Source organism: Phodopus roborovskii, unplaced genomic scaffold (genome assembly GCF_943737965.1).
Source record: "Phodopus roborovskii unplaced genomic scaffold, PHOROB, whole genome shotgun sequence".
In the NCBI taxonomy this organism is placed as follows: Eukaryota; Metazoa; Chordata; class Mammalia; order Rodentia; family Cricetidae; genus Phodopus; species Phodopus roborovskii.
The window spans coordinates 22,025,290-22,047,236 of NW_026126517.1; the positions used below are offsets into that span (position 1 = coordinate 22,025,290).

Sequence of the window (21,947 nt, forward strand, 5' to 3'; positions counted from 1 at the left end):
AGTGCAGTGGTGCACATCTTTAGTCCCAGCACTCTGGAGGCAGAAACAGGCAGATCTCTGTGAGTTCGAGGACAGCCAGGGCTATACAGAAAGACCATTATCTCAGAAAACCCCTCTCCCCAAAATAATAATAATAAATAAATTAAATTATAAACAATCTGTGGGAGGCATAGGGAAAGAGAGTCCCTCAAAAGTGGGTAAGAGAATAAGGCAGTGTGCCACCTGTCCATGTGGCTGGCCCCTCCTTTCATCCTGTTTACTTTCCCTTTTCATTCTACCCTAGGATGAGGCTTCTTCATAGTCACACAAGGACACATCCAAATACTCAGGAGAACCAGGGGTAAGCAGCCTAAAGACCATACTGAGACACAGCCATACAAAGGAACATACAAAAGACAAGAGCTCACTGCGCACAGATCCTGCCACACAGACATACACAGACACCCCATGTGCCCTGGGAGGTACATCAGCATTAACACCAGCCCTGACATGCACGCACACACATAAATATAGTCTACATACAGCTGGGTGGGCATCTGCACACTGATAAGGCCAGAAAGCAGACCACAGGAACAGGACCCCACAGTCCAGGCACAGAGAGGAAAGCAAATCGGACACTGCCTCAGCTCTAAGTCACTCAGGCAGAGGACCCTTTGCTCTGTATCAGCAACATAAGCTAGCCAGGTGTGCGCAAGTACTCTGTGGCCTGTCAACCTGCTCTCTCACGCTAAACCCTGACACAGAAATGGTCACCTCTCAGGTGCCAGGGAGCGAGGGAACAAGGGTAGGCATGTTCCTGGTCTCTGTCCGACTTAGAGTTAACACGGCAGCCCTGACCTTCAAGCCCAGATCTTGACAGGGTTTCTGGGGTCTGTGACACCAAATCTCTCACCACCTACATTTTGGCATCAGCTTCCCATCCCACAACACTTACCCAGCTTCCTTCCTGCTGTTTGCCCAGTTCTGTGGCAAAAAAACCAGGAACCAAGCCTCAGCACCCAGGAGGTTGGGCCGAAGCCTCACCCCCGCCCTAGGACCCAGATAAGCAACCTGGCTAAGGTAGGAGGGGCAGGGTGCGGGCGGGCAGGCACAGCCTCTGACTTAAAGTGGCAGGTGGGGCAGGTTGGGGCTGGTGCTGAGGTGTATACCTGTGTGTGGGGTTGGGGGTGGGGAGGTTGGGCCCAGCACTGATGTGCCAGACTCATCCTCCCTCTCAGGATGAAGATCCAGGGTAGCCACAGTACAACAGTAATAAGATGTAACAAAGACTGAGGATCCTGCCGCCCACAAGTACACTGCCCCACACCCTCACCCCAAAAGGGCCAGCCTCTTCCCAGATTCCTCAGACAAACGTCTCCCCAAGCCCTGGGAAGGAAGGGAGAATCCATGTGGTTGTCTGTGCATGTACACAGCAGCCAATGCCCCTGGAGCTCCCTATGCTATTTGGGGGAATCCCAGCCCCCTCCCAGCTCAGATGCCATCTCTAGGACAGCTGCCCAGAACCACACCCAGACACAGCAGCACCACACTTATACACACAGACACATACAATCACACAACCACAGAGGCAGGCCAGGGGCTGCCCACCCTGTTTCCCCTCTTCGTTAGTATCATAGTCACTGGGTCACAGTCAGTGGTTCAGGGCCACTCACAGAGGCCAAAGAGAAGCAAGAACAGGGGATGAGAGCTTTTCTAAAGAACAAGCCCCAGGTAAAGGTGCTTTACTGGGCAAACCTGATGCCGGGAGTTGGATTCTGGGAACCCATGTAAAGGTGAAAGGAAAGTGTCTCCACAGAAAGTATCTCTGGCCTCCACCCTCCATCAGCACACACATGCACACATACTGGCAATAAATACATGCTTTAAAATAGGAAGCCACCAGCTCTTGTGGCATAGGCTGGTAGGATTTGCTAAAGGGGGCAGAGGCAAGAGGATCTGGAGATACACATAGCCAGTAGTGGTGGTGCATAGTCAGGCACATGCGTAACCTCAGTACTCAAAAGGCAGTAGAGAGATCATGAATTGGAGCCCAACCTGGACTACATGGGAAGCTTGTAGCCACACTGGGTTAAACAGAGAGACCCTCCTCATAAAACCAAAATAAAATAAAAGAGGAGGAGTAGGAAAGAAAATTCTGGGGACATAGCTCTGTGATAGAGTGCTGCCCTGACATGACAAGGTTCTAGGTTCAATGCCTAACACTATAAACAGAGAAAGCCAAATCAATGTTCCTCTCTGGGCCTCAGCCTTGAAACTTTTCTTTTTTCGAGACAGGGTTTCTTAGTATAGCCCTGGCTGTCCTGGAACTCACTATGTAAACCAGGCTGGCCTTGAACTCACAGAGATCTGCCTGAAGAGGAAATGAGGAAGAAACACTATCCACTAACTTCTGGCTTTTACACACACACACACACACACACACGCACGCACGCACGCACGCACGCACACGCACACACGCACGCACGCTAAAAAAAAAAAAAAAATTGAAAAGCCTTTGAGATTTCCAGGATCACAAGATACTGGTCAGTTATCACGATGTTCATCCTGAAGAAGCCCAGACCCTGTACATGGCCTCTACTACTCTGCCAGCTGGCCTGCCCACACCCTGGCAGATGCACCGCCTTGGACAACGGCAGCCTCCCTGGCATCCGCTCACCAGCCTTTCCATCTCCTGTTCCCGCAGCCGCTCTTGGCGCTGTCGTCGGTGGTACTCCAGGAGATCGTCCTCATTGTCACTGATCTCAGTGATGCTATTTTTCCTCTCCCTTGGGATGGGCACACGCAAATCCCCACTAGAAAGCTTCCTTTGAGCATGAGGGCTCTGACGAGGTGAAGGCCCAGTAAGAGAGCCCAGACTATACGCTGGGCTCAGCCTGCCACTGAAGCTGCCTTTGCGAGGTGCCAGAGACTCCCCGAGTGTAGGTGAGGGACTCCGAGTCCTGCGGCCGCGAGCTCCCAGAGTCAGGGAGAAGTCCTCTGGTGAAGTCCCATGGGCTGCCCAGCGCCGGGGCCGGGGACTCTCAGCCACTTCCCTGCTCAGCTTGGTATCTGGGATAGTCCGGGCTGGCAGCGGGGACAGAGCCCTTCGAGATAGAGATGGACTCAAGGGGGGCAATTCTCGCATACTGTCCAGACCTCGTCTGCCCAAGCGAGGACTCTCAGGAGGCTGGAGGGTACGAGTTGCTGACCCATCTGAAAATGTTCGGCCCACCAGTTGTCGAGAGGGGCTGGTCGTTAACACCCGTTCTGTGCCTGGAGGCTCACGGAAAGGACTGGGAGGGCGGTCCTGGAGTGTGCCAATCTTGTTGCGGGGAGCAGGGACTGGAGACTGAAACTTGGGGCTGCCAGGGATACTGGTGGGCTGACTGCGGGCACCAGAAGGTGGATATTCACTTAGGCTGATAGCCACCACAGGCAACTGCCCACCCAGGCGGGGGCTCTCAGTGGTCCTGCGGGCCTCTGCCAAGACTGTGGCTGCAGGACTGTCAGTCAGAAGACCCCGGAGACCAGGGCTGGGAGGTCTCTCATGACTCGCTTTTCTGCCCAGCCGGGGACTTTCAGAGGAACGGGATACACCTGGACGAGACTGTGGGGGTTGCAGAGCCAAATGGTAGCTGGAGGAACGGGCAGGCACCAGTGGGGGAACAGAAGGTCCTGGCTCCTGCCCGCTGGGTGAGTGACTGGCACAGCTTCCACTGCTGGCTGGTGAGGAAAGTGGAGAGAAGGCTGGAGAGGTGTTCTCATAGCTAGAGCCCACAGACATGGCACCGGGGCTGGTTGGAGGGGACAACAGGTAACGCCCACCGTTAGCCATTGGTGACAGTGGGGATGTGGCTGCAGGCTTCTTGCCAGCAGCTCCAGGCTCCTCTAGCACCAATGAGTCCATGATTTCCTGCAGGTCCTTCTCAATGGAGCTCACCAGGGAACTGTGGCTGGCACAGGCTGAAGGTCCCCGGGTTGCAGGCTGTGCTGTGTGGTTCCCATTCACCAGACTCTCTGATTCAGCTGAGGGGAAATGCAAAGAGGCCTCAAGCTCTGGCTTTTTGGCTTTAGGGAGCTACACACGTGTACAAGCAAGAAAGTACCACCCAATCTCATTGTGGGGCAGTGGAGCCAAAGAGCTGAGTTCTGGTAGCAGCCCACTCTGTCACTGACCTGTTCTGCAACCTTAACCAAACTCTATGCCCTGAGTTCCCCTCCTATAAAGGAAGATGATAGGCAGGACCTTCCTGGCTCTAACCCTGAATGACTCAGGACAGAGTCAGCAACAATAACAGGTACTTAGTTCTAAGTCTAGTTGTTTCCAACTCACCCCACCAGTACGGTTCCCTTGCCCCAGTTTTCCCACCTTTCTGTGCCTCTCTTTTAGAAGAGCAAGTGGGCATACTGCAAGAGGTGTGGACCTACTGTGGAGCTGGCTAGAACTTGCAGGGCTTCTTAGTCTAAGGTGACACTAGAGCCTCTCAATACGGCAGTCAAAGGCTGGGTAGATGTCAGTGAAAGCCATGCCAATCCAACACAGAGGGATTGCTAATGGTTTGTTCCTGGAAGCTTGGCTGAGGAGCCTCGAGGCCCAGCGTAGTGTCTCCAATTATTTCATTAAACTACACCAGCAAGAGCTGGCTTTTGCCTGGCCCTAGCCCTTGTCAACCAACCAGGAACTTAGTAATCCTCAGAATCAACACCCAAAACAGCTAAAGGAGTGTGACATGGCCAGGCTCGGGTGGGGGTAAAGTGAGTCCCCAGGGGACTGAAAGACATAGTACTCAAGTAAGAGGTAAAGGAAAGAATGGGTTTGCAAAACTGACCTTGGGTCCTAAATTAGTCAGCGGGGTCCACATGTGTTTCCAGTGACCACTGGTCTTTCCTGAAGCCACCAGACTATGTAGGTCAGTAATAATCATTCCATCAACTAAACCTGACAGACATGCTCACCTGCCACAGCCCCAGCATTGCTGCTTCCAGGCCCACAGCCATCTGAATGCCATTGCAGAGGTTAGGGTGGCACACACACTGCTAGTGTCCCCATCTGCACCCCCCCCCCCAGGCAGCTGGCTGAGGGGCCTGTGTTGACTCCCAGAACAATCACCAATTCTCCTCTGGGGATCAATAATTCACACACAAGCTGCAGCTGCTTTCTGAGTCATCGGTCAGCATGGCATGGCCTGAGGGTTGAATAGTGCCTCAGGACATGATCACCAGCAAGTGGAACCCAGAAGCCACTAAGGGTTCATCATAATATTCAGGTCCCCTTGAGTGACGCACTCACTCTGGTGATAACACAAGAGGGCAAGGGTCCCAGACACTAACTGGCATCTTCCAAGGCAGTGGAGTGCCAGGCTAACAAAACCTTGTATATTCCCTCAAGAAACATAACTTCCCAGTTTGATCCAAGCAGCACTTGCCTTGGATCTTTTCCAGTGACCCTATGGCCTAGCATTCTCCACCAGTCCATGGCAGTGGCAGCAAGCCCAGATCATTGGTATTGTCCTGCCCTAATACTCCAAGAGTGGTTGGAATGGGCAAGGCTAACATGTCCAAGCAGTGCCACTTATCCAGCCCCATGTCCCAGCTGGCTACTTACCTGAGCCAGGGTTGTAGGAGGGCCCTGGTGTCCGGCCCCCTGCTGGAATCATACTCTTCATCCACTTGGCTTCAGCTGGGTGGTTAAAGCGCAGGAAGGTGGACTGACCCAGACACAACATGCAGCCTGCAGAGAAAGCAATCACTTAGAAGCCATCCCAGTCACAACACTATCACACTTACCCTCAGCTTCCAAGAGCCAACCCCACTTGTACTCAGTTTCCATACAGTGCATATCTGACCTGCCTCTCCCTGCAATGGAGCCCAGCGATGAGCCCCACATCAAAAGTCAGGGCAGGAAGGATTACTGGCAGATAATTTCCCCAAATCAGAGTCCTCCTGCTAGCTCTTCACTAGCTACAAAATCTTCAGGTGATGACACTCTACATTCAAGCTAGTTCTCTTATAAAAATGGGACACTTGATACCACCAGATCTCCCAGGGTTAACAGGACTGTATATGTGAAAATCTCCAGAAGTAGAAAAAATTCTGCAGAAAAAAATGAACATGGGGGTGGGGGATAAGAGCACTTGCCCTTCTTGCAGAAGACTAGAGTTTGGTTCCCAGCACCTACATGGTAGCTCAAAACCATCTCTTACTCCAGTTTCAAGAGCTGTGATGCCTTCTTCTGATGTCTGAAGGCACCAGGCATATATGTGGTAACCTTACATATAAGTAAACAAAACACTACACATAAATAAATCTAAAAAAAGAAAAAAAATGAACCAACACCAATGTGTATCTGTGATCCATCAAATTACTTCTTAGACAAAAGGGTTTGAGAGGCAGCATCTCCCAGAGTTGTCACACACACATACACACACACACACACACACACACACACACACACACACACACAAAGATATGGTGACAGATGAAATACCACAGGTCAGATGCCCTAATGGGGCTCAGAATTCACTCCAATTCCTTCCTATGATACGACTTCAGGAGGACTACCACCCTCTCTGAGCACCTAGAGAGAGAGAGACAGACAGACAGAGAGAGAGAGAGAGAGAGAGAGAGAGAGAGAGAGAGAGAGAGAGAGAAAGCGCTGCTCTCTTCTCTTTCTTGGACAAAGCATCCCCTGGCTGTTTCTTGGTCTCCCATAGAATCTAGCCAGTTCTATGCCACTGAGCTCAGCTTGAGCCAAGCACATTCCCAGGCAAGAGACACAAGCCCAGTCCTGCCCAGGAAGTAGTGCATAGAAGGAGGTGGGTATGTGGGAGCCAGAAAATGTAGCCAGGGGCTCAGGAGTGTGCACAGCAGCAGGTGTGCCCACAGGCGCCTAAGCCTGGCTGGCAGAACTCCTCCTCCTGGCCATGCCAGGTGTTTCCAGGCTCTTGTAGAAGATGCTGTACTGGAAGAAAAGCCAGAACCCCAGGGCTCTCTACTACTTAGCCTTCCAATTTGTCCACACTCCCAGCCCCAACCTCCTGGCTACCCAATCTGGTGCTACTCAGTGCCCCATGCTTCATGCCAGTCTGGGCTAAGACTGGCAGGGAAGTCGACATTCCAGGACGTTGAGGCAGTTTAGTTCAGGGGAGGCTGCAAGGGCAAGGGACATCCCAAGCCAATTGGGTACTTTGACAGGACCCCCTACTGAGCTCAGATGACTGATCCCCAGGCCCTGAACATTGAGGGGCTAATAGTCTAAGCCCATCCATAGCAGAAAACTATAGTGGACAAAGCCACCCACTGCTCTGGCACACCCACAAGCCCTCCCAGGCAGACGGCACCAACAGTTCTAAAGGCTGATGGGTGGTTGGGAGAATAGGGAAAGCCTTCACTGCCAAGCCACCAATCAGAGGAGCTAATCCCATAGTAATCATAACTGGGATAAATAACAGTCACCCAAGCCATCCACCTAATTACAACTACAGCTGTTTCAGAAAGAGCCATCGCCCCCTCCCTTTTCAGTCCAATATTTAACAGTCTAATTAATGATGAATTTTAAGGGTCTAGACAGATTCACTCAACTCTACGGTGATGGGGGAGAGGGGATTGTGGGTGACCACACAGTCTAAACTGGGCAGCAGGTGGGGAGGAGGCGAGGTGGAGTCCATCCAGGTAATGCCTGAACCACCCAAGTTGGCTTTGAGTGTCTAGGGACCCTCTATCTTGGCACCTACAGCCTGGAGTCACTGTCCTGCCCTTCCCCCCACAGGGGGTGTGGCCATGTTGCTCTGGGCTATAAATAGTGGTGCCAGGCACTGGTGCTGTATTAATAGAGTGGGCAGGAGGGCAGCAGAACAGAGAGCAGAGCAGCTCCGGCCCAAATTAACTTACTATTTGTACTCAGGGGCCCCAGGCATTGCTCCAGCTCTGGCACCTACTGCCCCCAGAGACCTGGCCAACCTGCCTATGTTAGGAAGCCCCCTCTCTGCTCACTCAGACCCCACATCTCCAGGACTAGCTCTCTCCAGAATCCCAGGAAACCCTGGCCATCCAGCTAGAGTCAAAGTCCCTGCCTAGAAGGACTCAGGGTCCAGCTGTGTACAGGTGGGTGGAGGAGCTGCACATCTGGAGGGAAAACACTGGGCAAAGGAGAGGGTGGATCCTGTTTGTGAGAGACAGAAGGGAAACACCCCACGCAGGCTCAAACACAGACACTCAGAAACCATACAGGCTCACGGCCATATGGGCAGACATGCTGCACACTCCGAGCCACAGTCACTGCCCGGCTGGCCACACAAATAGAATGGACTGGCCAAAGGAAAGAAAACTGGGTGATGGGAGAAAGACCGTGGCTCTCCCTATCGGAGACTCCTTTTAGTCATAGCACAGGCTCCCTCAGCCTAAACAGGACCCCTCAACAGGCTCCGGAGGCGGGTCCCAAGGAGCAGACTGCCCAGTGGTGGGGAAGATGGGGTCTGCAAGCCACTCAATAACTCGGACCCCCACTCAAAGACATTCTGGGCAGAAACACCATCAGATTCACAGCCTCAAGCTCCCAAAGAAGGGCGAGGACCCCAATTCCCTCATTTTGCCCACCCTTCCCAGGACGCCCCTCCCAACCGGAGCGTCTACGCCCGGTTGCCTGGGGCAGTGGCTGACCCGGCTGAGGACTCACCACTGAACCCGGACCTCCAGACCGTTCGCTCTCACTAGCCGGGACCCAGCAGGTCGCCCGCCTGCCTACCCTGGGCCTTTGAGGGGGCGGGCCGACCTCCCGCGCCGCCGGCTCCAGGCGCGGTGCAAGCAGCCAGGCAGCCAGCAGCCGCCAATGCCCTGGGAGGGGCGGGCCGGCCACCAGTGGCGGGGGAAGGGAGCCAGAGAGGGAGGGACAAAGGCGAGGAGGAGGGGAAGAGGAAGTGATGGAGAAGAGTGTGGAGCTGGATGGAGAGGGCGGGGTGGAAGGGAGAATGCCACCAGGCGGCGGGCTGGAGAATCCGCGCTTGGGGCTGGAGGGATAGTGGGACAGGCGGGAGAGATTCCCAAGAAGATGACGCTGTAAGTTAAGGTGAGAGGTAAACAGAGGCCAGAAGATGGAGAGTCAGAGGTCGACGTGATACTAGGCGCTGTCTCACCTAGGGCTCTCTAATGTAGGAAACCTATGACTGAAGCCTGGGGGCCAGTGTCACCTTGGGGCACTCACAACTTCTGACCTGGTGGCCTTGGATTCCTCACATCCACTGAATGAGGAGGATGGCCACAGTCACATCAGAGAACATTCTGTGACTCCATCCATGAGGATCCAGCTAGGATCACTAGGTTCAGCTATGACTCTCAGTCCAACACTTGGACAAGGTCACCCTGGATTGAATGCTCAGGCCAAGGCAGTGTTCTGTGCAATGCAAGCAACACTGATCTCTGTGGCTCCTGTCAGCACCCTAGCTGCTTTTTCTTCTGGCCCTCACCCACCAGGGCTCACCCCCATTGACCCAGGCTGCATCAATACACTTCTCCTCCAGAGCCAGCCCACAGGCCAAACTCCTTTCTCTTAGCCACAATCTGCAGTTGTGGTAGCTGCAGCAAAGAGCTGTACCCCTACTAAGACCCTTTCTGTCTGGGAGGGGGTGGAGCACGCCTTTAATCCCAGCGCTCAGGAGGCAGAGGCAGGAGGATCTCTGGGGATCTGAGAGGCCAGCCTGGTCTATAGAGTTAGTTCCAAGACAGCCAGGACCACACAGAGAAACCCTGTTTCGAAAAAACAGGAAAACAAAAACAAAACAAAACAAAACAAAAAAAAAAAAAAAGACCCTTTCTCTAGGACTGGAGAGATGGCTCAGAGTTTAGGATCACTGGCTGTTCTCACAGAGGATCTGGGTTCAATTCCCAGCACCCACATGACACTTTATACCTGTCTGTAACTCTAATTCCAAGGGATCCATTCCCTCTTCCGGGCATTCTGTGGGCACTATGACACATGTGGTATATAGACACACACGTAGGCAAAACACCCAGACACATAAAATGAAATAATATATTGTTTAATTTAAGACCCTTGCTGTCTGGAGCCCCAGAGGTCAAGGAAACAAACATTATGAACCAGACTGGAACATACCACCTAGCAGGGGTCCCAGGGAGTTGCTTTTAACCTAGGGACCTGACCGGGGAAACCAGACCCTCACAAGACAACCCCCACACACTCTCAGACACACTGTGTGCTTAGCAGCCCAGGAAACTCCAAGTGCCACCTCCAATACACACTAACCCTGCCCAGACACACTGACATCCCCTCAGCTAGGCACACACTGAGCCAAACAAACATCCACGTTATACACGCTCTATCACACACAGTTATCGTCACATTTTCGCTTCTCCAGCCCCCAGCCCCCTCTTAGTTATATACTTATTTGAGCAGAGCTAGCCTTTCAAATCAGCCCCTGGGGGGACTCTGAAATAAAAAGCCAACTTCCTTACAGAAATAATGAGGAAATTTTCCATTCTTGTGGAATAGGTCACTGCCTCACCCACTGACTGACTGACATACTATACATGCCCACATGCAAACACACACAAACACACTCACATGTACACAGGAAACGTATTTCCCTTCTGAAGAAAGAAAGAAAAAAAAAAAAAAAAAGGAAGAACCATATAGGGTCAAATGTAAAATGAAGGTAGGCATTGAAAAACAAAGACTCCCCAGGAAGAGTGAGTCACAGGTCTGGAAACTGTGCTGGCCAGTTGGACAGACATAGACAGACAGGGGGATGCTGCCAGTGGGAAGCACTGCAAGAGGCAGACACAAGGAAGCTGGAAGCTCCCAGCCTTCACTCCTGCCCTCCTTCCCTTGAGTTTTACTAGTAAAGATCATTATCAGTCTTAACAAAAAGCTCGGAGGCTCCCTGCACAGTTCACAGAAGGAGTAATATAACCAGAGGGTAAAGGAGACTCAGATGCCCTGGATCACTGGGCGGCGGCTGGCACCCCAGGAATCCTGGCTATCCTGGAACTCTTTCCCACCAGTGGGAGGCTTCAGAAGGGAAGGACGCTTAAGACAGTGGCAGCTAGTGGTAGCAGTTGATGGGGGACCGACTGTCTAGACAGCCCAGGCGCTGAGCTGTATGGCTCTCTGGAATCTCTCTTCCTTAGTCCCCTCCCAAATCTTTTATGTGGTTTGGTGCTGTGGTCCCAGGGTGGAGCAGCCTAGACCCCAGACTGAGATGCCACAACCTCATTTCCTTGGTCCCTCCCCCAGCTCCACCCCTTGCTCTGTAGAGAAGAGGGCAGCATGCAGTGTGCCAAGATGCCTGGGTACAGGGGTGGCTCCCTCTCATGTTCACTTCTCTAGGCTAAAGGTTGGCATCTGTTTTCTGGTCTCCTCCCCCTCCCCTGGCCCAAGCACACTCCTGACTAGAAGAGCCTGTCACTGCCATCTCTGCTTGCCATGAAGTGAGTCATTCCAAGTTGCCTATGGCTGGGCATAGTGCCCAGAAAGATGCGTCTTCTAAGGCCTGGCTCAACCCAAGAAGGCTTCTTGCTATTCCCAAGATATCCTTTTACCTGTCAAAGAGGATCCCCTGCACAGGGCCAGAGTAGACAATATGCCAGGAAAAAGTGTGTGTGTTTGTGTGTGTGTGTGTGTGTGTGTGTGTGTGTGTGTGTGCGCGTGCGTGCGCGCGCGCCTGTGGGTGGGAATACATGCACATGCTGAACCTAGGCCCTTGTGCTGCTAGGCACTGTACTGCTGAGCTACTATGCGATCCTCTTGTACACATGACATGCCACAGAGTTCTTATATACAACACAGAAATACACACATAGACATTTTGGTGCCATCAGTTCTGAGTTCACCTACCACCCATTTGAACACACTGGTCTGTAAACACAAGGAAAGCCACAAATAAACACCAAAATACACAAGGCCCAGGGACACAAACATATCCGTAGATACATAAACACAGTCCAGTTACACAGACACACAGAGATAGCACATGCACCCCCGCACCACCCAGTATCCAAGGAAACGCACTCCCAAGAATGTCCGGACCGGGGCCAGGCGGGGCTGGGCTTGGTGCCTTGCTCCAGAGATGAGACAAGGAAACCCTCAGCTCCTGGAAGCCAGGGGGGGCTGGTGGGGGGCTAGGAAGAACACCCATTCCTTTGTGCCTCCGCCTACCCTGCTGAGCTTCAGGAACTGGCGAGCCCAGACAAGAAGGCTTGGTTGGGGGTGGCAAAGAGAGTTTAGGGTCAGAAGAGTTAAGTAGGAGGGTACATACTCGATGGGCTTCTGGCTCAGGAAGGTGGGGTCACTAGGGCCACAGGAAATGTTTAAGAATGCCATCGTGGCCTCAGACCCTCTGGCTTCTCAAGAGTTAAATGATGCTCTAGGAAGATGAACACAGCCTTGATACCTCCAGCCCACTCACTATCCACAGGGCAAGAAGGCTTTTACTCTAGGGAAATGATGGCATTGGGGGATACAAGATAGGGGCTGGGAGGCCTTAGAATTTGCCCCATCTCTTCCTTTGCTGCTCTGTGTCCCACTTACACATCCTTGAATCCTGGAACAGATGCTCTCCCTGACCCTGAACAAGACTGCTAGGACCAGACAGCATCACAGCCAAAGCCCTAGCTTGGGAGGACCCCTCTCATTCCCAGTGAGAGACCCTGAACCTCAAGGGAAGACAGGTATGCCCTCAGCCTCTGTAGGACCTCTTCCCTGAAACATGTTATGCATGCTCTGTCACACCTCAGGAGCAGAAGGGATGAGTGGGGCCTGGTTAATTCCTATGGGAGAGGTGAAGAAAGTGGCACTTAAGGCCCCCATAGATCATGGGAGACAGTGGAATGAGTGGCCTGCCTCTGCCTCCAGAGTGTTGGGATTAAAAGTATGCATCACCTTTTCTCAATTCCTTAATAGAAAGGTTCACAAATGGCCAGGTAATCCCAACACTCAGGAGGGACTCTGAGTTCGAGGCCAGCTTGGTCTACAAAGTTAATTCCAGGACATCCAGGGATACATAGGGAAACCCTGTCTTGAAAAAACAAAACAAAAGACTCACAAATGAACTAATGATGCTTACAGCCTATTTCCACAGTGACAATGTCTGGCCTATTCAAAGTACCATGTAGCCATCCCTTACCTGCCTAGTAACCATGGTAATTAGGGAACTTTACACACCAGGGCCTCTCTGAGGTGTGGTGCCTTAGGAAGCAAAAGGGTATCCACATCCATGACCCCAAGCTACTGTGCAGCAGGAACAGGCACATCCTCAGATTTTTCCATCAGATTCTGCCCTTGCCCCATCCACTCAGGAGATTTTGTCCTCCAACGCATCTCAAAGCAGCTCCCTCTTGACATCAGAGAGCATCTCTGACCCTTTCTCACAGCTGAGCCACTTGCTCTCCCCGCCAAAAGCCACACCATACCCAGGCCCACAGACAGCAGGGATTAAAACCTCTTTTTTTCCATGTGGTGAATGAAGACTGAGTTTAAAAAAAAAAAAAAAAGGAAAGGAAAGAAGAAAAATGTTTAGGAAAGTCTGGATGCTGCTGTGGGGTGGCAGTGGGGCGAGTTTCAAGATGTTCTGACACTGCACCGAACCTGAGTACAGACAGTCATCTGGCTAACGTGGGAGCCACTGCGGCAGGCTTCCCCCTTACCTAACACGCACAAGCTATGAAACAGAGACACCCCTCACCCCCCCACCCCCACCCCCCGCCGCTTGTTGGTGTGGAGATTTCAAACCTTACCCTGAGTGAGCCGGGTCGGCTGCCGAACAGGGAGCCCATCAATAGAGCAGGTGTTGCCACAAGGGTACAGGGTGAGAGTACCCCTCAGATTCTCAATGTAGCAGTGTTCTGGAGCCAGGCCTGGACCCTGGAGTGAGATATCCCTGGCCGCGGAACCAATCACTGTCCTCCCTGCAGACAGGAGGTAAACTGAGTCAGAATGGTCATCTGGGCTAAGAAGTCAAGGAGAGGGCAAGGGGACCGCTGTGGAAGTCTATTTCTACCTCAGTAAGTGGTAGGAGCTCCTCCCAAGCAGAAAACTCTCTGTCTGGGTGGGATGATCCAGACAGAGGTCACAGAATTCAGACATCCAGCAGCAGAGAAGGCGAATCTCCCCTGCTCCCCTAATGGCCTCCCTGTGCTTTCTCTTTTTTCTCCTCCTGCCTACTCCCCTATCTTCTTAGAAATGCCCCTCCTCTCTCTGGTCCTTCTGTCACCAGCAGCCTCCCCCTCCCTCCTATCCTTTCCTCTCCATTCCTCCCTGGTAGAGCCCCTGAGACTGGCATTTGGAGAATGTGGGGAATGCAGTATCACCCAGGCAACAGGTGCAGCCAGGAAAGGAGGAGGGCCGGCAAAAGCCATGCCAGGGCTTCCTCTTAGGACATATGCCCTCGGTTCCCATCTATTCGTGTTCCACATAGTCGTCTCCCCTGCCAGGCATCACCCTGGAGGGAGGTCAGGGTGGCAGCTCACTTCTTGACCCCCTCCATTACTCATCCTCAATTCTAAGCTGATCTTCAGTGCCAAAGAAGGCAGACAGACATGGAGGCAGAGGCAAGGCAAGCATGGCTTGCACAAGGAAGAAGGGCCCCCACATGTACAGCCTCCAGGGCAGGAACGCATTTGGTGATGGCGAGGGCAGGTGCCATGCCCTGCTAGCGCTTAGCTTACCTTCCTCCAGTGGCAAGAGGGTGATAGCTGTGCTGAGTCTCCCGCTGCCCAGGCTAACCAGATGAGGCTTGTCCGTCTGCACTTTCAGTCCTTTACCTGTCTCAATCAGATCCAATGGACCTTTCTGCAGGTAAAGTGGGTGGAAGGTGAGACTGAAAAAGACTCCAAGCCAAGACCTGAGCACCCTACTCCCAGTCACACCAACAGGCCCTCCAGACCTTGGCCCTCTCTGAAAGGCTCCAAGGTGGCTGAAAGTCTAAGCCCAAAAATCTTATGCCCAGCATTATTGCACCAAATTCTAATTACATCTGAATCTGGGCTGCTAGATTGTCCTGCTGGGTTTAATCTCAAGCCTAGGCTCAACTGGGCCTTTTGTTACTAAAACTGAAACAAGGAGGGGGCACTGTACTTAGTAGGAAGAGACGTGGTAGAGGAGGGCCAGTCTAGCTCCTGGCAAGCTTGTCACAGCTACCACATGGCTGTGCCTTGTCCCTGATAAGTTGAACTACAAGGGAGGGTGGAACCAGGAGAGTGATCCCGCCAGTGGGACTCTGTACACCGATTTCAGACTTTCCCAGAGGCATTTCAGGCTGAACCAATTAACCCAACTCAGATCAACACTGAGCTGCTACTAGGCTTGCAACTAGCAGCAGGAAACAGGCAAAATACTGCTACTTACACCCATGGACAACTGACAGGTAAAAGAGGTGAACCCAAGGCTGGAGAAATGATTCAGTGGTTGAAGAATGTGATATCCTCTTGCAGGGGATCCAAGTTCAATTCCCAGCACATTAGAAGGTTCACAATTCCCTATAATTCCAGCACTAGGGGTATCTGAGTCCCCTGACCTCCTTGGGCACTTGTGCTTCACACACACACGTTCCCACACACATAAACATAATTTAAAATAAAAATAAAACTTAAAAAAGAAAAGATCGGAACCCACCCTCATCAGGAGCCCTCTTACCCTAGGGTCCCAGCCTCACTTACCTGTACCACAGCCTGAGTCTTACATGCAGGGCCTATCTGGTTCCTATTAAGAGTATCCATGGTCCTGGGGTTTCAGAGCTCCTGGGAACACAGTAAAACACAGGTAAGTGGAAAGGCTAGGGATGAAGGAGGAGAGAAATGGGTTCTGTAGTAGGGTTCTCAGGGCAAAGCCAGCACCAGCCGCTGTTATCCCCAGTACACACATAGAAGAGGTGGAGAAAAGCTAAGGAGTTTGGGGGAGGGGGGAACAGAGGGACATGCCCTCTGTCTCTATGTGGTTCCCAGCTACGGCATGGTCATTACATCATGGCAGTCTTGATCCTTGCCACCCCAAGCTCAAACAGCCGTATAGAGCTAATCCATGTTTCTGTGTTTTCTTGTTCCATCTACTCTCCCCAGATCCTAGGACTTAGCAGCAGAGGACACGGGCACTCCCACCCCACCCCTAGCCATCTGGAGCCTTAAACAGAGCAGGCAGGGTCTACCAAAGTCCAAGGAAGCCCCTCCAAGGACAATGATAGCCAGAGACCAGCCAGTTGGGTTCCGGGCTGATCTGAGTGCAACCCCTCCCCCAACCTTTCTTTTTCCTCTTCTCCCATTGTCCCTTTCCCCAAGGGTCTCAATAGAACGTTTTCTTAAAGGGGACAGAGAGAGGAAACCCAGCCATTGCTGTCATGTCTGTGTGTCTCATGTCTGTACTTTTTCTTTCATAGGAAACTACCTCTCCTAATGTAATCAGCTATAAAAGCTCATTACCAGAAGTGGAAGACGATAGGGCTCTTCACTTGATGTTTGAGGAACCAGAAGCAGATTCCTGAGGCCCAAGCTTGAAAAGCTTGAATCCCCTGCCTCTATTATACCTCAATAGACCTGCTCCTTACATTTTTATAGTGTTTGAAGACCAAGTAGTAGACTAGACTGCACCCTGTGAGGTGCAAAGCACTCTGGAGATGACATCTATTATGAACTGTGTAACCCTGAAGTCTAGGGCATTGACCATGACCACTACCCACTCCTGGTTCCCAGGCTTATGTTCTTAGTATCTGACCTCTCTGTATGAACATGTTGCCAACTCATCAGCATTCCCTTCCGCTTTCTCTTCCAGCTATGGGACAGGTGACTTGCAAAGGAAGTAGAGGCAGGAGCCGACATTCCAAGGAGTGGTGGATCCTGTCAGTGGGTCTCTCAGGCCCTCAGCCACAGAGTTACTAAATTTACCCTCCCAACTTCCACCCTTCCTGGCTTGGCCTTCATCATCTCTGTCACCATTTCCACCCAAGTTGGCAGAAAAGAGGCAGGAACAGTGCCTGGGACCCACCCCAGGCCTGCCTGTGAAGAGGGAAGACATGTCACCAACACACACAAAGCCCCCCACTAGTCTAGCCCCTTTCCAGAAGCACTGACTACAGGGAAGTTTCTAAAGACAGAGTGCTATAGGTCTGCCTGCCTGCCTGCCTGCCTCTCTGTCTTTCCTCTTTCTTTTAAGAGTAGAAGCATGTGTCACCACCGGACATCTCCAGGGCTTTTTGTATGCTTGGCAAACATTCTACCAAATGAGCTATGTCCCCAGGATCCTGGGTTGGTTTTCTGTTGTTTGTTTAGACAGGGTCTCAATCCATAGTTGACCTAGAATTTACTATGTAGCCAGACTGGTCTAGAACCCTGTTTTCCCCCTTCCAATTGCTGTGTCTACAGACCAGTTGGGTAAGCCACCAGGCCTGGATTTAGAAAGTCATTAAACTTCCCTCATTGTCAAGCCAATCTTCTATAAAACCAGAATAATAATAATTAAAAGAAAATTAGTCAGAACAGGGCTTGTCTAGAACAGCGCTTGCCTGGGGCTAGGAGTAGAACAGAGATAGACTGAACAGGCCCAAGACTTTTGAGGCACCGAGTGCAACAGAAATGTTCTTTTTGTGTGTGTGAGGGTGTGATGCGTGTGCATGTGTCTAGGAACACACATGCAGAGGCCAGAGGAAGATGCTGGGTCTCTGCTGTGTCTCTCTCTGAATTATTCCCTTGAGTCAGGATATCCCAGTGAATCTGAACTAGGTTGGCAGTTATCAAACCCCAGCAATCTTCCTGACTCCTCCCCACCCTCAGCTCTGGAGTTAGAGACATTCATGCAGGGGATTTGAATTCAGGTCTTCACGTTCGAGCAGCAACTCTTTTTACTGGCTACGCAAGCCCCATTCCCAGCCTGCAACAGGAATGTTCTAAAATGAAGATTCAAGGATGGCGGCATAGCTCTGTAAATGCACTAAAAATAACTGCACATTTAAGCCGGGTTGATTTTATACTATAAAGATTATTCCTCAAGAAAGCTGTAAGGCGATTGGAAGCTAGAGAAATAGCTCTTTGGTTAAGAGCACTTGTTGCTTTCCCAAAAAACTGGAGTTCTATTCCTAGCATCCACATTGTGGCTCCTGAGTGTTGGTAACTCTAGTTCCAGTGGTCCTACACCCTCTTCTGGCTTCTGTGAGCTCCAGACACATACTTGGAGCACAGACATACATGCAAACAAAACACGGTACACATAAAATAAAAATTTAAATTGTTTTAAAAAATAAAGATTATCTGAGGATCCAGGCAGTATCCTAAATCACACTCTATGAACTACAAAGCAATCTAAAAATAGCAGCTATGATTAGCTATGCAAGGCACTTAGGTCTGGGCCTCAGTTTCCTTTTCTGTCACGCTGGAATACTTGTCATTATCACCCTGTGAAGCACTTACTTATTTACACTGAATAAATTCAAGTGGAGATAAAGATTGTAAAGGAACTAGGTTAGTGAGGGAATAAGAAGGTGAAATGAGAAGAGAGATAAGGAGAGGTGTAGAGAAGATAAGAAACCACATAGCAATTGGAAGGTGTGAGGCTACAGCCTCAACTCAGAAACCTAACCCACAGCAGACCAACCTGACCCCGGTTCAGAAGGTGCCTTGATATGGGGATCTCACAGTGGCCCAGGTGCTCTCTTCTCTGACCCTAATCCCTTGTCCCTTGGAGAAGCAGTACTGTCCCCTGATACCCTCCACTGGCTGGCTCAGCTATGGTCCCCACCAGGAGGCTATTATTTGGGGCTGTAATTACCCACTCTGTAGGGCACTTCTCTGGAAACCATCTGTGCCCAGGTGCAAACAAACAAACAAACAAAAAGGCCTTTGTGGTGTGGCTTCCACTGCTGAAAAGCGGGCATGGCTCTCTGCAAACCTTCCCGCACCCAGATGTAGACATCCAGGAGCCCCCTAGCCAATAAGGTGGCAGGGGCCTGGCTGTGTGAATATTATGAACTTAAGGAATGAGGCCCTGGAGTATCAGCTGGGGACTCCCACAGGTAACTCCAGCCCCATCCCCAAAGTGCCTACAGCCAACAACACTGACACCTGTTCATAGGTCTGGCTCCCAGGAGAGTCAACCAGCTCCGGCACCAGCAGACAGTGACAGGAGGTCCTGGGCTTCCAAGGCCCCAAAGGAAAAGTCCAAAGCCAGCCTTGGAGCCCCCGCTCCCCCCCCCCCCCCGCTCTCATCAGGGTCCCACAGGGCCAGCCTGTGGATCGCAATGGGCAATGCACAGCTGCACGCCAAGGCCTTTCGGGTCATGGTGACTTTCGTCTTCCTTGCTCACATCCGCCCTCGAGGAAGAGCCACAGGCAGAGGAAGGAGTCCGGGCAGGAAGGAAACTGAGGCTGGGCGGGCAGGTTGCCCAGGAGAGCGGGGCGAGTGTTCACTGACTAGGCATGTAGAGAAGAAATTAGAGATACGAAAAATAGAGAGAAAAGGGGATCTCTGGAAGCAAAGAGGCGTTTTGGTGTGTGAAATCAAGAGGGGAGGAAAACCCAAAAGCTGGCTGGGAGGACCGGGTGTGGTGGTGCATGCCTGTAAACCCAGTTCTCACTACTCCGGATGTGGCAACAGGAATATCAGACATTCAAGACCAGCCTAGGCCTGGGCTTCATGAGACCTTGTCTCAAAAATAAAATAAAATAAAATAAAAATAATAACAGCAAAGCTGGGGACAAGACAGTGAGCTCAGAGGAGACTGTAGGGGAGGCCCAGACACCCCCCCCCCAGAGAATCACGCACATGCGTGCATGACTAAGGTTATAGTCCACATGTAGAAAAGGTGCCAGAGGAAGAACTAGGCGCTTCAGAGCATCTTGGAGGGGGAAATAGTGGGGCGGAGGGGCCCCAAAGGCCAAAGGCAGGAGAGAAGAGACCTGGACAACCGGGGGGGGGGGGGGGGCAGAGAAGACAGCTAGGAAGAAAGAGTAGTTGGGGTTGGGGGTACTGGGGAGAGATGCTGAGAAGGTGCACTTCTCCGCAGGCTTCGTGGATCTCCGCACACTAGAGGCTTGCTCCCCCCCCCCCCCCCCCCCGGGCCACCGAGTGGGACAAGGCTGCAGTGTTGGGCCGCCTGCTGCAGCTGGCCCGCCCTCCCGGTCCTGGGACAAGCCGCCTTTCTTCAGCAGGGCAGGGGAGAAGAAGTCGCTTGTTTGCACGGCAGGGAAAGGGGGCGGCCTCGCAGCTGCACGAAGCGGGCTGGTATGTGCAGGGAGGCTGCGTGTGAGTGGAGCCGCCTGCCCAGGCAAAGCTTTCCCGCGCGTGGAGTGCGTGGTGTAAAGTGTACCGAGCGAGCGAGGGTGTGGTGAAGTCGAGGTTCATGTGAGGGATTCACATGAGCACTGGTGGTTGGTGTGACACTGGGCTGCGGGTGCACGGAGGTGAGACATGGGATGCTGTGCGTGGGAGCTGTGAAGATGCTCGAGTTGGTGGCCAGTCTTGTTTGTGTGATCGCTGTGGGGTGAGCCCGAAGCGCGATGAGTCAGTCCCCCCTGAGCCTCCGGGACCGCTGAGCTAACGGGCCCAGAATGCTGCCCCACCCTGGGTTCCCTGGGTCCCCCGCCGCACCGCGCGGTCTTCAGCCAAGTCCCCGCTGAGCTGGCCTGGGCGGAAGCGTCCGCGGCGCCTGGGCAACCCCGCGCCCGGAGGCCCCACCCAGCCGCCTGCCCGCGCTTCCCCGTCCCGGGGGAGCCGGATGACGGGGCTCGGCCTCTGTGGGGGAACTCCACGCCGCACTTGGATCCAGATCGCGGAGGCGGAGCGAGAGCCTGTGGCTCAGTCATCCCGGGTCGCCCTTGGAGCCTCCCGGGACCCTCAAAGACAAGGGGGTCCTGGAGGCGTGCCCAGGAGACCCTAGTTGTGGAAACCCCAGGGTCCCTCCCTGACTCCCACGCCGCAGAGGGGGACTCCACGTCTTTGAGTCCATCCAGGAAGCTGGCCCTGGGACAGGACAAGAGTAGAAACGCCCAGGGGATGCCCCTTCCTACGGTCCTTCGGTTGTGGAGAAAGGCCATGTGGGATGCTGTAGGCAAGTACACTCGCGCGTACCCCACCCGAGACTGCGAGTGTAGGACGCTAGTCGTCGGGGTGCCCCCAGGAGACTCGAGATCCCGAAAGGCTCGGGGGTCCCTCCGCAGGGTACCAGGGCCCCCTCTGGCGGTGGCGCTGGCAACGACTCTGGAGGGCAAAAGCAAGTCGTTCTCGGAGAGCGGCCCACAAAGCCCCTTCCGCCGACGCACTCACCTGGCTTGGCCCCTCTTTAACCTTCCTACCCAGCTCTCTGGGCCAGAACTGATCTCGTCTGGTCCCGGGACTTACCCTTATGCAGAGCCAGCTATATACGGCGAATGGAACCCCCAGGCGTATTGGGAGGGGCGCGCTTACCTTGTGGGGAGCCTCGGGGGGACACCGGTGCCTTTTCCCGGCTGGGCCGCAGCGGCCTCCGGCTGACGAGGACACTGTTGCTTTTCCACAGGAGCCAGCTGAGTAGGAGGAGAGGGAGCCTGTCCCGCCCCCCTCCCTTGAGTCCCCGCCCCCATCCCGTCCTGTCCGCCTGGCCAGCTAGAGAAGACGCCCTTGTGGGGCTGGAGCCCAAGGCCCCCACCCAGCCTTTCCCACAGCAGCACCTCCCCCGCCTGCACAGCGCCCGCTTTGTTCATCTGTACAGCTGGGTTTTCCTCCACCACCGCAGCCACCACCGTACACACCCTCTTCCCCTGCCTTCCCCTTCCGACCCTCCTAGACCACCCTCCACTCTGGGCCTCGAGGCTCTTTATTATCCACTCCTACCCAAGATGCTTGAATCTTCCACTGACTTCCAATGAGCCCTACCGTAGATAGTCCTACCACAGAATCTCGACGTTTCTCTCAGAACTTCTATTTAGGGCACCCAGGTCTTTCCCCTGTCAGACCCTCCCCTTCCTATTCCGAGCCCCATCATAGAGACTTGTAAGTAGAA

The 21,947-nt window shown here is 52.9% G+C and overlaps 1 protein-coding gene across 14 annotated transcripts in view; it reads right to left on the reverse strand.

Moving 5' to 3' along the window:
• Positions 1-21,515, reverse strand: part of Phldb1 (pleckstrin homology like domain family B member 1) — a 46,873-nt gene extending 25,358 nt beyond the window's left edge. For 8 of the 14 annotated variants that reach the window (XM_051197273.1, XM_051197271.1, XM_051197270.1 and 5 more), the window contains exons 1-6: positions 21,374-21,456; positions 15,646-15,726; positions 14,656-14,779; positions 13,726-13,896; positions 5,585-5,710; positions 2,657-4,005 (exon numbers count right to left, since the gene is read on the reverse strand). In XM_051197273.1, coding sequence (XP_051053230.1) covers positions 2,657-4,005; positions 5,585-5,710; positions 13,726-13,896; positions 14,656-14,779; positions 15,646-15,705 — 1,830 coding nt within the window. In that variant the 5' untranslated portion in view covers positions 15,706-15,726; positions 21,374-21,456. Of the gene's footprint in view, positions 1-2,656; positions 4,006-5,584; positions 5,711-8,653; positions 8,875-13,725; positions 13,897-14,655; positions 14,780-15,645; positions 15,727-21,373 lie in introns of those variants that run through there. The other 6 variants (XM_051197274.1, XM_051197260.1, XM_051197264.1 and 3 more) reach the window with 4 other exon arrangements.
• Between the last annotated feature and the right edge of the window lie 432 nt (positions 21,516-21,947).